Genomic DNA, 14,933 nt, shown 5'->3' with positions numbered 1-14,933 from the left:
CTGAACTCTAGCCCAGGATAAATGAGAGTGGAGGACATACCACCACTAGCTGACCAAGGTTGAATTTCAGAAAAGAGATAAAATTACTTCCTGCAGAAAAGTATTTAAGTTGCCACAACAAAGGCTTGGTTCTTACACTGTAAAGAAAATCTCCCTTAATCAGTCAGCTATTACAATGAAAATGATCAGGTAAATTAAGGGAGCCAAGCTTGACCAGAAAAGTTTTCATTTCATGGAGAATCCTCACCAGCAAGGGCCTATAGAGCAGTAAAAAAAAAAAAAAAAAAATTACATGAGGTGTTGAAAAGGCTGACAAGACACAGCCCCTCAGTTCACTGGAGACAACAGACACATACAATTCAAAAGTTGTAAGGCAGACACAAAGACAACACTGCTACTACCATTAACAATAATAACATCCACTGATCTGTTTCTAGGTGCCTAAGTATTCTAGGTATTCAGGGTCACAACACACGTTTGTGTTCAGAATCTATTATCCCAACTGCAATGGTCAACTTTATGTGTCAACTTGGCAAGACTGATGAGTCGGTCCAAGAATAGTCCAGTTGTTGCCGTGAAGGTTTTTTTTTTTTTTAAGATGTGATTCACATTTACAATCTGTGACTTTAAGTAGATTACCCTTCATAATGTGGATGCATCTCATCCAATAATTTGAAGGCCTGTGGAATGCTCTAAAGGAAGGGATCCAAAGGCTTAGAGAGTCTGCTAAGAGCCGATTTATCAGGTAAGATCTGCTCACTTGCCCCAGGAGGACCCAGGGCACATACCTTTCACCATGACTATGAGAAAAAAAGATCTGTGAGGGGAGCACCAGCATCCCCTGTAGAGTTTTGTAGTCACCTCTCTCTGTGGGAATTATCATGGAACTATTGGTGCTGAACTGGAAAACCTAAATGCACTGGGACCACTGGATCCCAGGTTGGCAGGGGCAGAGTGGTGGCATTTAATCTCAAAAGACAAGGTTAGCATGAACGGACATCAGAGTCAAAGCAGTAACCAGAATAGTATAACACATATAGAGATCTGTGACACCTCTGACCAGGGTGTTCCTAAAGCAAATGGGCAGTCTTCTAAATCCTTACTGGATTTGTATAAGAAAAAGCGTTCTAGATCAAGACAACCAAAGTCTATCTTGAATCAAAATGAGTCATGACCCCTCAACAAATTCTCAGGCCCACAGTTCTCTGAATGGACGCTGGGTCACCTTGAGGTAGGGATCCACTACACTGCCAAAAAATAGATACTGTTAATCTTCCTACGAGGTCTCCTCTGAGGACCTATAGCCTTTTACCAGAGTGACTGTGCATTGGGAAAAAGGTAATAGTCAAACTTTTAGGGGATTACTGGACTTTGGCTCTGAACTAACACTAATACCAAGAACCCAAAACGTTACTATGATTTCAAGTCAGCAGGGGCTTACAGAGGTCATGATCAATCGAGTTTCAGCTCCGGTCCATCTTACAGTGGGTTCAACAGGTCCCCAGAGCCACTAGTAGCTATAGCCCAGTTCTAAAATATGTAACTGGAATAGACATCCTCAGCAAATGGCAAAACCCCTATATTTCTTCCCTGACCTGTGGAGTAAGGGCAATTATGGTAGTTCTGGCCTCCAGACAACAAATTTCTGTTTATTCTAAGCCACTCAGTTTGTGGTATTTTGTTAAGAGAGCCCTAGGCAACTGAGGTATCAACCACATTAAAAAGACAAGATTTTACCCAAAGAGTAATGGGAGCTCTGAAAGGGTATTAGGCAGGGGACATATCCTGACATGATCAAACTAGCATTTAACAGGACACTGACTAGAGTATGAAAAAAGAATCTGAGGTAGGGAAAAATTAAAGGTAAAAAAAACTTTAAAAGGCTGTAGCCATAATCTGGATGAAACATAATTGGGGTCTGAACTCTGAAGCAGTTTAGGTTTAAAAAGAAATTTTCAGTGAATAATAAAAATAACATGAGAGAGATACTGAGAATGTTCTCTTTTTGGTAACTTCTGCACACCTTCCACTCCCTAATCACTACACACACCATTGCTTAGTTTCCTTCTGCTTCAATAAATAATTTTAAATTTCTATATTATTCTATAATATTCTATATTAAAGTTCAGGAAAGAATATTAGTAAATGTAATTTGCTAGAGCACAGTGTTAAGGAATATATATCTGCATATACTTTGTATATATAAAATACAAAATTTGTATTTTGTAAAATAAAAACTCTCACGGTAACATAAACCACTCTAACCATCACTCTAACCATCCTGCTTAATAAACATGAATGGTGCCGTGGATTTTCCACTACCATCTATGATACACTGTCTTTTACTATTGTTATTTATGAACATCTCCATCTACTTTATTACCTGACTACAAAGTCCTTTAAAACAAAGTTGTGTCTCCCTCATGTTTGTTCTCCCCATGTCTCACACATAAAGTCCAAAATAAACAATGACTTAACATGGGTCCCCTATTGCAACTATTTTATTGCTGTGACCTTTAAAAACTGTAAAAATGTCGATAAAGCTCATTTACCTGTATAACCCATAAATTTTCCAGGGATTTCTTGATTGCAGCAACGACTGCAGAAAATCTGCCCACACAGTCGGCAGTGGTGTCTGCGCCTAAAAGTGGTAAATTTCTCATTACAGTCATAGCACTCTTTACACTGGCTATCTGGCATCCAGTATTGCTTCAGGTCACTATCCTGCAACAATAAAAATGTGTGAAGGCTTCTTGAAAATACTGATTTATCAAAATGCAAAGGCAATTACAATGCTAATCAAAATCCTAGAAAATTTCTTTTGCAGAAATTAACAAGCTATTTGTAAAATTCATATTGGAATGCAAAAGTTCAAGAGAACCAACCAAGGCAATCTTAAAGAATGAGCTGAAGGACTTATAATGTCTGTCATTAAGATTTATTCTAAACCTACAGTAATTTTAGACAAAGTATTAGTGTAAGGAAAAACGGAGCTGTGGAACAAAGAGAAGAGCCCTGGCACACCCTCACACATATATGTAGACTTATGACAAGGTCTGTAATGCAATCAGTGAAGGATGGTCTTTAAAAAAAGAAAATGGTACTGGGTCCAACTGGACATCAATGGGGAAAAACATGAATCTTGATCCATATACCTTCACATCAATAAAAAAGCTTCTCGAAGAAACCATGGAAGATAGTCTCCCATGGTTCATTTTTTACTGCCCCTGGGTTGGAAAAACACTTTTTAAACACAGCACAAAAAGCATAACCCATAAAAAGAAAAAATTTTGATAAATTAAAATAAGGAACTTATTTTAAAGTAAAAATCTGCTGTCCACAGTTGGAGTAAACATTAACTGAACTTTCTTTCAAGTGGCATTGTACCATTTTCAGTGAGCACTGCATGATCCCCATATAAGTGCTTAATAAGTAATCTTCTAAAGAATCTAGATAATACCTGGCTCTTCCCCTCCATGATTTCCTTGAGGCGTTTTAATACTGTGCTGAGGCTTCGGAGTTGAACAGCTGTGCGAGGGTCATGACCTCCAAAAGTAGGTTCTGCCTTCCTTCTGGTATCTGAGTTAGGATTACAAAACAAAAAACTACTTTAATAGTATCAATGCAAAGTGCTTCTTACTTTTACCATATAGTTATGTTCGCCAGCCAGTGACACAGACTGAGAGTTAAAACTAGTCTTTATAAGGGTAAGAGGCTGTTTAAAGTGTAAAACACTGCTTCACAAGCAAATGAGGACTGAGACAGCACCATTTGAGACCACTGATGATTTTGAGGCCTGGATGGGAGCATCACTTAACATGGCATAAAACTCATTAGTGATTTGTTGGGCCCTTCAGTCCCAGGTCAGAATAAATCTCTGCTAGAAATTTAGCAGAAGGAAAAGCAATGTCAGTGAGTTATCCTAGCCTAGTCTCCACAGTCATCAGGTCAGCAACAGGGCTGAACAGTTTGGCTAGGCCTTACAGATCATAAAACCAAAGGCTTGTGTTGCAGATCATTAGGAAAGAATTTAATAGCCAACCTCAGAGTCTGACAGACTTCAGAACACGCAGGATGGTAATTTATGCACAGACTTCCCTTCACCAATGTCCAAGAAGACTTCTCTTTACCAAAGAATTGCTAGAGCTCTAACCCTACCCTTCCCTGCCACCTCCCCTCCCCTATAGCTCCAAGCAAGAAGGAATCACTTGCTCTTGAAACAGCAATACTGAAGCCAGTCCTGTCAATAAAAAAACAGGCTTACATTCCACTTTTGTGGCCAGAATGGGCTCTGCCCACCAAAGCTATCATATGTTATTTCCTTATTTTAGAGCAAGATTATAACTAAGGTTTCTACCTATCCCTGGCTCCAGCAGTTTTTAAACCTAAGGATGAAGGAGAGTTGGCCTGACAAAATGGATGAACACCGATATTAGCTTAATCTCATTAACCTCATAACCTATGGCAAGGCCCTCTCTAAATCCTTCTCAAACTCACTATTTGCTACATTTGCTTTAGATGTTCTTTGTTTTGGATGAGTGGCAAAGAAAAGACTACAAAGAAATGAAAAGTTAATATTTAAATCTAAACTGATGAAGAACTTCCATCGATATTAATTATGGAAATAATTTAAACGGCACTTACGTTACAAAACTGAAAACTGTATCTTTCTATAAACAATACCTTAATCTCAGCAGATACATTATTACTACAATAAAAATGTATATTAGAATGACAAAACTGCTCTTGAGTCTTTGTGATAAACCAACTCTCCATGATTTATGAACTGCAAAAGGAGAGACAGATGAAGCTGTTAGAACAGTAAAACTGTGGTCCCATGCACGGGAAATAATTAACTGCAAAGCCCCTTGCGTATAGCCACTTAGGAGTATAAGAGAATACAAATAGCATCATCCATTGAAAAAGCAGGAGCAAGACTATTCCTAGAAACAACAGATGATGGCTTCAAAGTGGACGAGGATGAAAGAAAATGGAGAGAAAATCCGGTTCAGCACTCTGCCCTCAAGCAATCATCTCAGCTGCTTCTCTTGTAAAATGAATATTCTTAATAGAAAATAAAATGACTTCCCAGGGTCACAGAGCTGGTAAATTGTGGAATTACAGTCTTTTAATAGGAAAAGGAACTAGACTGGTCAAACAGTCCCAGGCTCATCAAACTCAAATGCCTCGAGCAGCTAAGGAAGAATCAAAGACTCAAGTGGACTGAGAAAAGACTGTAAGGAATGCAGCAAACCAGACATTACAGGTTCCACCTAGCAATATTTAAATTCAAGCTTATCAAAATAATAAGACAAGGTTTGGTAAGCTGTCAGTTTGTAACCCCTAAAAGACTAGATTTTAGTCTAACTCCTCAATTTTATAAACGAAGAAATCCTATGCTTAATTCAATATAGGATATAGTCAAAAGAGTTTCCTTAACAAAAACAGGAGTGACACTCCGGACCGTGTTCAAGAACTAAGGAGTTTAAGGTTCAAAGTCAGATTGGGATGGTCTCTTCCTTCCATCCATCTGAAGTAAGGAACTTACTTCTCCCTCTCCCCCTTCCTTCCTTCCGATTCTTCCTACCAAACAGCTGACATAACCCAGGCTAGGGCCCTCTGCCCTGGGAAACCTGCTGAGGTGATGCAGCCAGCTCTGCTCCAGTCCTCTGGGAAAAGCTCTCTTTCTGCTCGGCTTCGCCACCTCCTCTGACCTATTGGTAGCAGGTTCTGAGACAAGTCCCAACTAGCCGTTAATAAAATATGCTTCTGCCAACCACCATTACCTGTGCCTGCCTACTTGTCACTCGAAGACCTTGGAGGGAAGACTGGCCAGACAAGACAAGAGCTGATGTTCACAGACACCTGATTTCCAATGCTGTACCCTTTTCCTCTCTTATGCCACCTCTCATTGCCCTTCCCCTACCACCTTGAGTCAGGCAAACCACTTCACTGAGTTGAATAATCTAACAGAAATAAAACATACAACAACTCACTTTAGCTAGTCTCTTGATGCAGGCACTGATCCCAGTCTGTACTCAACAGAAGAGCATGAAAATGAAGGAGATGACAGTATAGCAGAACAGGATGGAGAACAAACAGGTGAGAGGAGCTCAGTTTATCCAGCCACACTGACAGTTTGCACCCCGACAAGGACAGAAAGCCAAGAGCAAGTGGCAGCCCACTGATGGAACTGAGAGACTTCTGCAACCAGCAGCATGCACATCACATTACACTGGCCACCCCAAGAACAGATGTAGCAATCACAAAGTTCAAACCAACCTGAGTTCTCCTGGGGGTGTTGCAAACTGTCCTCTGCTGAAACCCAAGCAAGTAATTAATCAAAACAAAAACAAAAACAAAAACCAGTCAAGAGATCTCTGCCTTGCCCAAATTAAAGTTTACTGAAATGTTTAAGAACTCTGTTTGCTAGGTCACTTCAGTCATGTCCAACTCTTTGCAACCCTATGGACTGTAGCCCACCAGGATTCCCTGGAGATCCCTCTGTTGCTGAGATTCTCCAGGCAAGAATACTGGAGTGGTTTGCCATGTCCTCCTCCAGGGGATCTTCCCAACCCAGAGATCTACCCCATATTTCTTATGTCTCCTACATTGGTAGGTAGGTTCTTTACCACTAGCACCACTTGGAAAGCCCAAATTAAAGTTTAATGAAATGTTTTAAGAACTTCTGTTTAGGTATCAACAAATTATTTCACTATCCAGGTAAGTTTCATTAATCCTCAAGAGTACCTGACTATTCCAAATAGCAAAAAAGTTAAGTCAATTAACAACCTGGGAAACACAATGACTGGGAAAAGTCTAATACTCAGAGAGGAATGAAATGGGAACAGTATCATACCTAACACTGAAGATCGACGCTGGAACTCCTCATTAAGCCGCTTTTTATAAGGTGTAGGTGATCTCACAGATTGTGTCCTTGAAGGGAGCTGAGGGCTGGTCCAACTTCCACTCAGAGACTGTTGCTCTCCCTGGCCCCCTTCTCCTCTCTCTGTAGCAAAGGAAAGCTTGGAATTATTGGAAAAACTAAGACTCAAGAGCTCAGCAAAGAAAAGGAAATAGATGAGATTTTTCAGGAAAGAATGTATACTTGTATCACATACCTAAGTAAAACTTAGGGTTAAAAAAAAAATTCAAAACAGGTGGCAAAATTACAGGCCAATAATTACATCCTTAGTATATGTGACCTTCGATGTGTTTTACTTTTCACTAAAAATTTCTTGAGCATGTTAATAGAAATAGAATGCAAGCTCCACATGAAGGCTGGGATCTTTTGTTATTCTATTTCATTTATGGGATAGATTCCCTGGTGGCTCAGAGGGTAAAACGTCTGCCTGCAATGCGGGAGATCGGGGTTCGATCCCTGAGTCAGGAAGATCCCCTGGAGAAGGAAATGGCAACCCACTCCAGTTCCCTTGCCGGGAAAATCCCATGGATGGAGGAGCCTGGTGGGCTACCGTCCATGGGGTCGCACAGAGTCGGACACGACTGAGCGACTTCACCTCACTTTCCTTGACTATTAACATAGTGCCCGGTGGACAGCAGGTGCTCAATAAACATTTGCTTAATAAAAAGACTACTGTAAATGTAATGTATCCCTGCAGGATCCTGGAACACAAAAAGGACATTAGTAGAAACTGGAGAAATATGAATAAAACACATACTTCAGTTAGTAATATTTTGTCAATAATGGCTCACTGATTATAATAAACATACTCTACCAAAGATGTTAATAACATGTACTCTACCAATGTAAGATGTTAATTACAGGGAAAACAGGGTGTAGGAATATATGAGAACTTCCTGTATGTAAAAATTATTTCCTAATTTTTACATAAATTCAGAATTATTCAAAATAAGACTGTTGAGATTTCTTTAAAAAAAAAAAGATTACTGTTTTCAAAATTTTGGACTAATGGGAGATTTTACAGAGCTTTAAACATGCCTGCTAATAAAAGTCAGTTAATACTATTAAAATTTCCACTGAGTTAAACTATTAATCCATAAATCCCTTTCAACAAGAGGGATTACTTTCTAACACATTTCAAACAATATTGTCAAATATAAAGCAAAAGACGTAGACCATGTTTTTTAACTATTCTAATGAGTAAAAAACATATTACTTAAAAAGAGCTCATTTTAAAAACAATTTTCATTTGATATCATTAAATGTATTAAACAGATTAACAACAAGCCTGCTGACAGCTTTTAATTTTTGAAAAATATGAACCCTTCCTCCCATGTGCTCATTCTTTAGTTTTATTGTTTTCATTAAAATCTTTTGGCTATTAACCTCTGAAACAGCAAAGTCCATCCTATGGACTTCAGTTCAGTTCAGTCGCTCAGTCGTGTCCGACTCTTTGCGACCCCATGAATTCCAGCACGCCAGGCCTCCCTGTCCATCACCAACTCCTGGAGTTCACTCAAACTCATGTCCATTGAGTCCGTGATGCCATCCAGCCATCTCATCCTCTGTCGTCCCCTTCTCCTCCTGCCCCTAATCCCTCCCAGCATCAGAGTCTTTTCCAATGAGTCAACTCTTCGCATGAGGTGGTCAAAGTACTTTCCATTCAAAGAACACACAGGACTGATCTCCTTTAGAATAGACTGGTTGGATCTCCTTGCAGTCCAAGGGACTCTCAAGAGTCTTCTCCAACACCACAGTTCAAAAGCATCAGTTCTTCGGTGCTCAGCCTTCTTCACAGTCCAACTCTCACATCCATACATGACTACTGGGAAAACCATAGCCTTGACTAGACGGATCTTTGTTGGCAAAGTAATGTCTCTGCTTTTGAATATGCTATCTAGGTTGGTCATAACTTTCCTTCCAAGGAGTAAACATCTTTTAATTTCATGGCTGTGATCACCATCTGCAGTGATTTTGGAGCCCAAAAAAATAAAGTCTGCCACTGTTTCCACTGTTTCCCCATCTATTTCCCATGAAGTGATGGGACCAGATGCCATGATCTTCGTTTTCTGAATGTTGAGCTTTAAGCCAACTTTTTCACTCTCCTCTCATTTTCATCAAGAGGCTTTTTAGTTCCTCTTCACTTTCTGCCATAATGGTGGTATCATCTGCATATCTGAGGTTATTGATATTTCTCCCAGCAATCTTGATTCCAGCTTGTGCTTCCTCCAGCCCAGCGTTTCTCATGATGTACTCTGCATAGAAGTCAAATAAGCAGGGTGACAATATACAGCCTTGACGTACTCCTTTTCCTATTTGGAACCAGTCTGTTGTTCCATGTCCAGTTCTAACTGTTGCTTCCTGACCTGCATACAGATTTCTCAAGAGACAGGTAAGGTGTTCTGGCATTCCCATCTCTTTCAGAATTTTCCACAGTTTATTGTGATCCACACAGTCAAAGGCTTTGGCATAGTCAATAGAGCAGAAATAGACGTTTTTCTGGAACTCTCTTGCTTTTTCAATACAGATATATTAACAAAGGGAAAAAAAATGATGATGCTAACTCTAACCTCATTTTAACATTTAGTTTTCAATTCCAACTTTCCATTCCAATAATTACTAAGATTAAAGAGAAAATTCTAGCTTTCTTTTCTTATGCAATTAAACCCAAGGACCTATGATGAAGGTTACTTCCTAGTTAATATTCACTTTCTTGTAAAGACACAGCATGAAAGTTAACAAGAGAATTTCAGAGAATCAAGATGGCAGGATGTCTGATCTTTAACAGGTCTTACCTTTGTTAAATCGAAAGAGATTGACAAAAGAACTATATGCTGATTTAAAAGGAGGCTCGTCCTGATCAGGAGTCAGAGGTTTAAAGTGCGTGAGATGAGAAGGACTGGTAGGAGACCGAGGCAAGTCATTAGCGGAGTCCAATGTTGGGGAAGTCTTATCATCTGTGGCCATTTCATGAGTCTAATAAACAAAAGAAATAAGCAAAAGTAAGTTCCTCAGGAAGCCCAAACAGCACCCAAAAGTCTAGAAATCTGACTTCAAAAACTCACATCTAAGAAAACCAGAGTACTTAAGTCTACTTCAGCATATGTTCCAAATCAATACTTGAAAACACTGCAGTCTAGATCATAAGGAAGAGTTTCAATTATCTAAAACTAGGAACGTTTACAGTCAATCTCATTTTCAAAATTAATATATATTTAGGTATTTGTATTTTATGTATATGTATTTGTAGTTTCAAATACAAAAAAAAAAAACAACCCAAAAGTATTAAAAATTTGAAGGCAAGGAAAAAATGTGAACAGGCAAAAAGGAAAAAAGATTTTTCACTTTATTTATATGTTTTTCATTCTAAGATTTTTTTTCTTGAAAAAGAAACAGCTCTTTAAAGTTGGGGGGGGGCAGTAAACTGGTTTTACAAAAGCATACAAATTCTTCAAAGTTTTATTTTACTTATTTCAATGTTTGCTTTTTTAAAAAGTATCAAAAAATAAATACTTCCAAGAATGGGAAATAAAAGTCATCCCCTAATGACATTTCTATATAACCTCAAAAGTTACCTCAAACTGTCTCATCAGCTATGAGAATGATCTAAACCAACAAGCTGATCCCCATTACATGTCCTCCTAGGTACAGAAGCCTGGTTTTTCTCCTCAAGTCTAAACTCATATAGGCATTAAAATGAAGATCTTAAAGTGCTTTTTTTTTTCTAAATAACCAAAAATCATAATTTAACCAAAGGACTGTTACCTACATCCTCAGATGCAGGTAACAGAAAAGCACAGATGTCTATTTTCTGCCATATTGATTAATACTTCAAATAAAAGAGAAGACCATGAACTATGCATAACTCATTAGAATGCTATAGCTTGTAATCTTATATTTACAAGGAGGACACCACACTCTTATAAAATGCTCTTCACTTTCAAAATCCTACCTACCATCTCATTTCATTTCTATAAATGCCTGGAACACAAAACTGGCCTTATTACTACATTTTACCTCTGAGGCAACCAATGTACACTGACCCTAAAACAACTTTCTCGAGGGTCACATAAGCTATTCAGTGGTCCAACTATAACTAGACGCCAAGTTTCACTCCAGAATTACTTTTTTCCCCCCAAGGGCAGCATTTTTTATCTAATTATTTCCTCTTTTAATGAAAGAGGTACTTCAAGTTTGTAATGGTTTTGGAGGCATATACTCTTGGTTTCAAATTTTGACTATGAAATTTCTTAGCTGAGTAAACCCACCTAAGAGCCCTGTAAGATACATATTACCATCCTCATTTTACATAGTGGAAACTGAGGCATAGTGTGACTAAGTGGGATAGTGTATGTGAAGCACTTTTAGCAGAGTACTTGCCCATAAAAGGCACAGAATTCGTCTTTAGAGCAAAATTATTTTGTAGCTCTTCACAGACTTTCAATTCTGGTCTATTTGAATTCTGTTAAGGATGTTGCCTGAATAATAATTTAATTGTTCATTAAACAAAACAAAAATAAAACCACTGACAAAAAGAATTTTGGCAACAAACATTTATTGGAACTGGGTGGAGGGGAAGAAAAAGAGGAAGGGACAGGAGGAGAAGAGGAGGAAGGAAGGCGGGAAAGGACACGTCCTTCGAAAGTGTCCTGACAACCCACACTCCCGCAGAAAGGGTTGGAAAATTAGCTGATGATTGATTGACCAAGTGTAAACTCAAAAAAGTAAAAAGAGAGGTGACAGCAGTAACAACCCGAAGGCCTCAGAGAACATCCTACACTCTGCTTTGACACAAGTAACATGAGAGGAGTAAAGCAACCTTCCTGGAGAGTCTTAGCATCACACCTAAGAGTCACTCACAAACAAACTTTAAATTATTAGACTTTGGAGATGTGAGGATAAAAATTACCATGAAAACACTGACCGATGTAGTCTCTAAAAGATACAATCACACAGAGTTAATCATAATAATTATATAATGATATCATGACCATGAAAAAACTACCTTACAACTCTTTCTCTGGTAGCTTAATAATAACTGTCTGTGACATAAACTAGGATTCTTTTCTATCTGAGAGGTAACTAGAAGTATTCACTTACTCATTCAAAGACCTCTCTCATGTATCACCAACACATTGCCTCTTCTCCTTTGCAGACTTGTATATGCAGATCCACTAAGCACTATCAAAAGGCTTGTCAGGAATTGACATTTAGAAAATAAGCCTACTCCACCAGTCAAATCAAAATGTTAGCAGACAGAAAAATCCAAGTATCAGTTCAGTCATTTTCTAAGTACAATGTTTAAAAAAAAAAGATATTCAAAATATATCTAACAATGCAGGACAGTTGAACACTAGAAATGTTAGTTTCCATCTACAAAGATTTGTGTTCAATTGTTGACTGACAAACCAACAGATGGAGGCTTTCTAAAGGAAAACCACATGATCCATATTCTTCTTCCCAGAAAGAAAAAAAAGAGGACATAGGAGAGTAGCCTTGCTCTTCAACAGAAACTTAACCTGCTCACCTCTGTCACAAACTCGAATCCAACAGAAAGAAATTAAGGATATTTTTTGTAAGAATTCTGACAGTGGGAGTTTGGGAGTGCTAGAAAACAAGATTCAAATAAATCAGAAACAAAACACTACGATATAAGAAAAGACGACCTCTCCTGTCAATATCGGAGTAATTTTACAAGAATGTGCACTGAATCAGTACCTTATAATTTAATAAATACTCATCAGATAAACAGAAAATGACATACGGAATTCCAGTATTTCTCATATTTCTTGAATGTCTCAATAATAACTTCTATATAAACCAGAAGACCCCTGATTTCCTAAAAATATTCCATTTTCATCCTCTTGTTGGGAACGTTCTAAGCAAGGGGAAAATACTAATTGGGAAATCACGTCTTCTCCTCAAGAGACTGACACAGGTACAAACGGAACGGTTTCAAAGAGCAGACAAGCACTATAGGAGGTAAATACATATCTGAAACCTCACTACTGGTATCGTTCCTGTACATTAGGAACTTTTTTGTCTAGTCTAAGTATGCACCTCTGAAACACAGGCTCAGAGCTTATCCATCAGAGAGAGGAGGAACTGGACTAGGGACCTCAGAAATAAGCTCAAGTACACGGGACAAGATAGGAGCAAGGGAACTTCAAATGCTTCCAAGGAAACCTCTTCAAGACAGTCCTACCCGGATCCCTTTCCCACTCGCTACACAAGGGGAAGCCGGAGAATCAGGGGAGCCGACTAAATTGGAGCACAGGTTCTCTGCCCTTCCTTACCCGGCCTCCGCCGCAGCCCGGCCTCAGCCCTAGTTGTGAAGCCCAGCTGTCGCCTTCACTTCAGAGTTCCCCTCCGCTCCGGCCATAGAGCTTCCTAAACCCGCCTTCTTCTCCCCACTCAGGCCCAACCGTCCGCGTGCCAAGTCCCTCCCTTACCTGCGCTTCCCGCCCCAGCCCCGCAGGCCACCCTCCACCCCAGCCTCGGGTTCACCAGATCCAGGTGCAGGGAGCCTAGCGCCGCGGTACTCAGGCTGCCGGCGGTTGCGGCAGGAAGCAAACCTACTTACATGGTTGCTGCGGCTTCTCGCGTCTCACCGAGGCTCCGCCCCCCTGTTCCTCCTCCCCTCCAATCCGCAACTCTCCGGGCGGCGGCTCCGCCCTCCGTACCCCGCCCTCACGACGTTCGGATCAGACGCTCAGGCAGAAGGAATCCAGCCCAGATAGAGTCGTGCTCGACACCTTGACCGAGATTAAGCCGCCTGCCTTCCTAAAGGAAGCCACGGCGACTGCGCGCGTGAGTATCACGCGTGCCCGGTCACCAGACGGGTGCAGGCAGGACTGTGGTTACCGTATGTTTTCGATAATATGGGCACTCATACGACAGAGGATGAGATGGTTGGTAGGCATCACCAACTCAATGGACATGAGTTTGAGTAAGCTCCGGGAGTTGGTGATGGACAGGGAAGCCTGACGTGCTGCAGTCCATGGATCGCAAAGAATGGGACACGACTGAGCGACTGAACTGAACTGAACTGAATGTTACCGCGCTCAGCTTTCTTACGGACTGACACTTGTGCCTAGAGCGAACACTGTTATCAGACTTGAGAGATGCTGCTAAATGGTCACGTGATCTTAAACACAGAGAAGGCAATGGCACCCCACTCCAGTACTCTTGCCTGGAAAATCCCGTGGACGGCGGAGCCTGGTAGGCTGCAGTCCATGGGATCGCACAGAGTCGGACACGACTGAAGCGACTTAGCAGCAGCAGCAGCAGCAGATCTTAAACAAATTACCAATTTCTTCAGGCTCTAGACCTCTTATCTGTAAAGTGAGGCTAACGACAGTAGCCTTCACAGATAGTTTTGTGAAGGTTAGGTAAAACATTGTACGTAAAGCATTCGCACAATGTGTCTAATCCAGTGATGTTAGCGCTATAGCTAATTCTTTCATTCAAGTTTTGTGGTGCAAAGACTGGTGCACATAAGGTTACCAAGCCCCGACTTGCTCAGCCTGGCTCTCGTTACCCATCATTTTGTCCTGCTTACAGGATGTGGAAGTTGGCAGGAGCAGTCAGAAGGGAAATGAACCCCAAAGTGAGGTGCTATTTTAATTAAATTCTGCAGGCCTATTTCCCCCAAGAGTTTTGGCAAATTCTCACCCAGTTTTCCTTGAGTTGGATCTTTGGAGCCACTGGACAGTAGCATGGAAGCCTGAAGTCTGGTAGAGGTATAAATCTCAGTTACCATCCTCAGCCGAGCGCCTCAGCAATTACCCTGGGAATTGGTAGTCAACTTCCTCTTCCATTCCTCACTTCTGCAATAGCCGCCACCGCCACCACCCACCCTCTACCCGTGTTATATTATTCTCAGCAAGAGAATCTTATTCTACCTGAGTGGAATAGCCTGAGCTATTCAGTGCAATCCCTAACTACCTAACCACCCCTACCACATTTACCTGCATCCACATCCACCCTTACCGCTTCCCAGGTGGGG

General features: G+C 40.4%; 1 protein-coding gene across 15 annotated transcripts in view; it reads right to left on the bottom strand.

Annotated features, from left to right (window-relative positions):
• Window positions 1–14,714, bottom strand: part of PIKFYVE (phosphoinositide kinase, FYVE-type zinc finger containing) — an 82,187-nt gene extending 67,473 nt beyond the window's left edge. For 7 of the 15 annotated variants that reach the window (XM_044937704.2, XM_025278130.3, XM_044937705.2 and 4 more), the window contains exons 1-6: window positions 12,026–13,371; window positions 9,721–9,901; window positions 6,860–7,009; window positions 6,283–6,318; window positions 3,461–3,579; window positions 2,553–2,724 (exon numbers count right to left, since the gene is read on the bottom strand). In XM_044937704.2, coding sequence (XP_044793639.1) covers window positions 2,553–2,724; window positions 3,461–3,579; window positions 6,283–6,318; window positions 6,860–7,009; window positions 9,721–9,892 — 649 coding nt within the window. In that variant the 5' untranslated portion in view covers window positions 9,893–9,901; window positions 12,026–13,371. The other 8 variants (XM_044937702.2, XM_044937708.2, XM_025278133.3 and 5 more) reach the window with 7 other exon arrangements.
• Between the last annotated feature and the right edge of the window lie 219 nt (window positions 14,715–14,933).

This window comes from Bubalus bubalis, chromosome 2, assembly GCF_019923935.1.
Source record: "Bubalus bubalis isolate 160015118507 breed Murrah chromosome 2, NDDB_SH_1, whole genome shotgun sequence".
In the NCBI taxonomy this organism is placed as follows: Eukaryota; Metazoa; Chordata; class Mammalia; order Artiodactyla; family Bovidae; genus Bubalus; species Bubalus bubalis.
The sequence above is the reverse complement of the archived record's forward strand: the minus strand, read 5'-3'. Positions and strand labels throughout refer to the sequence as shown.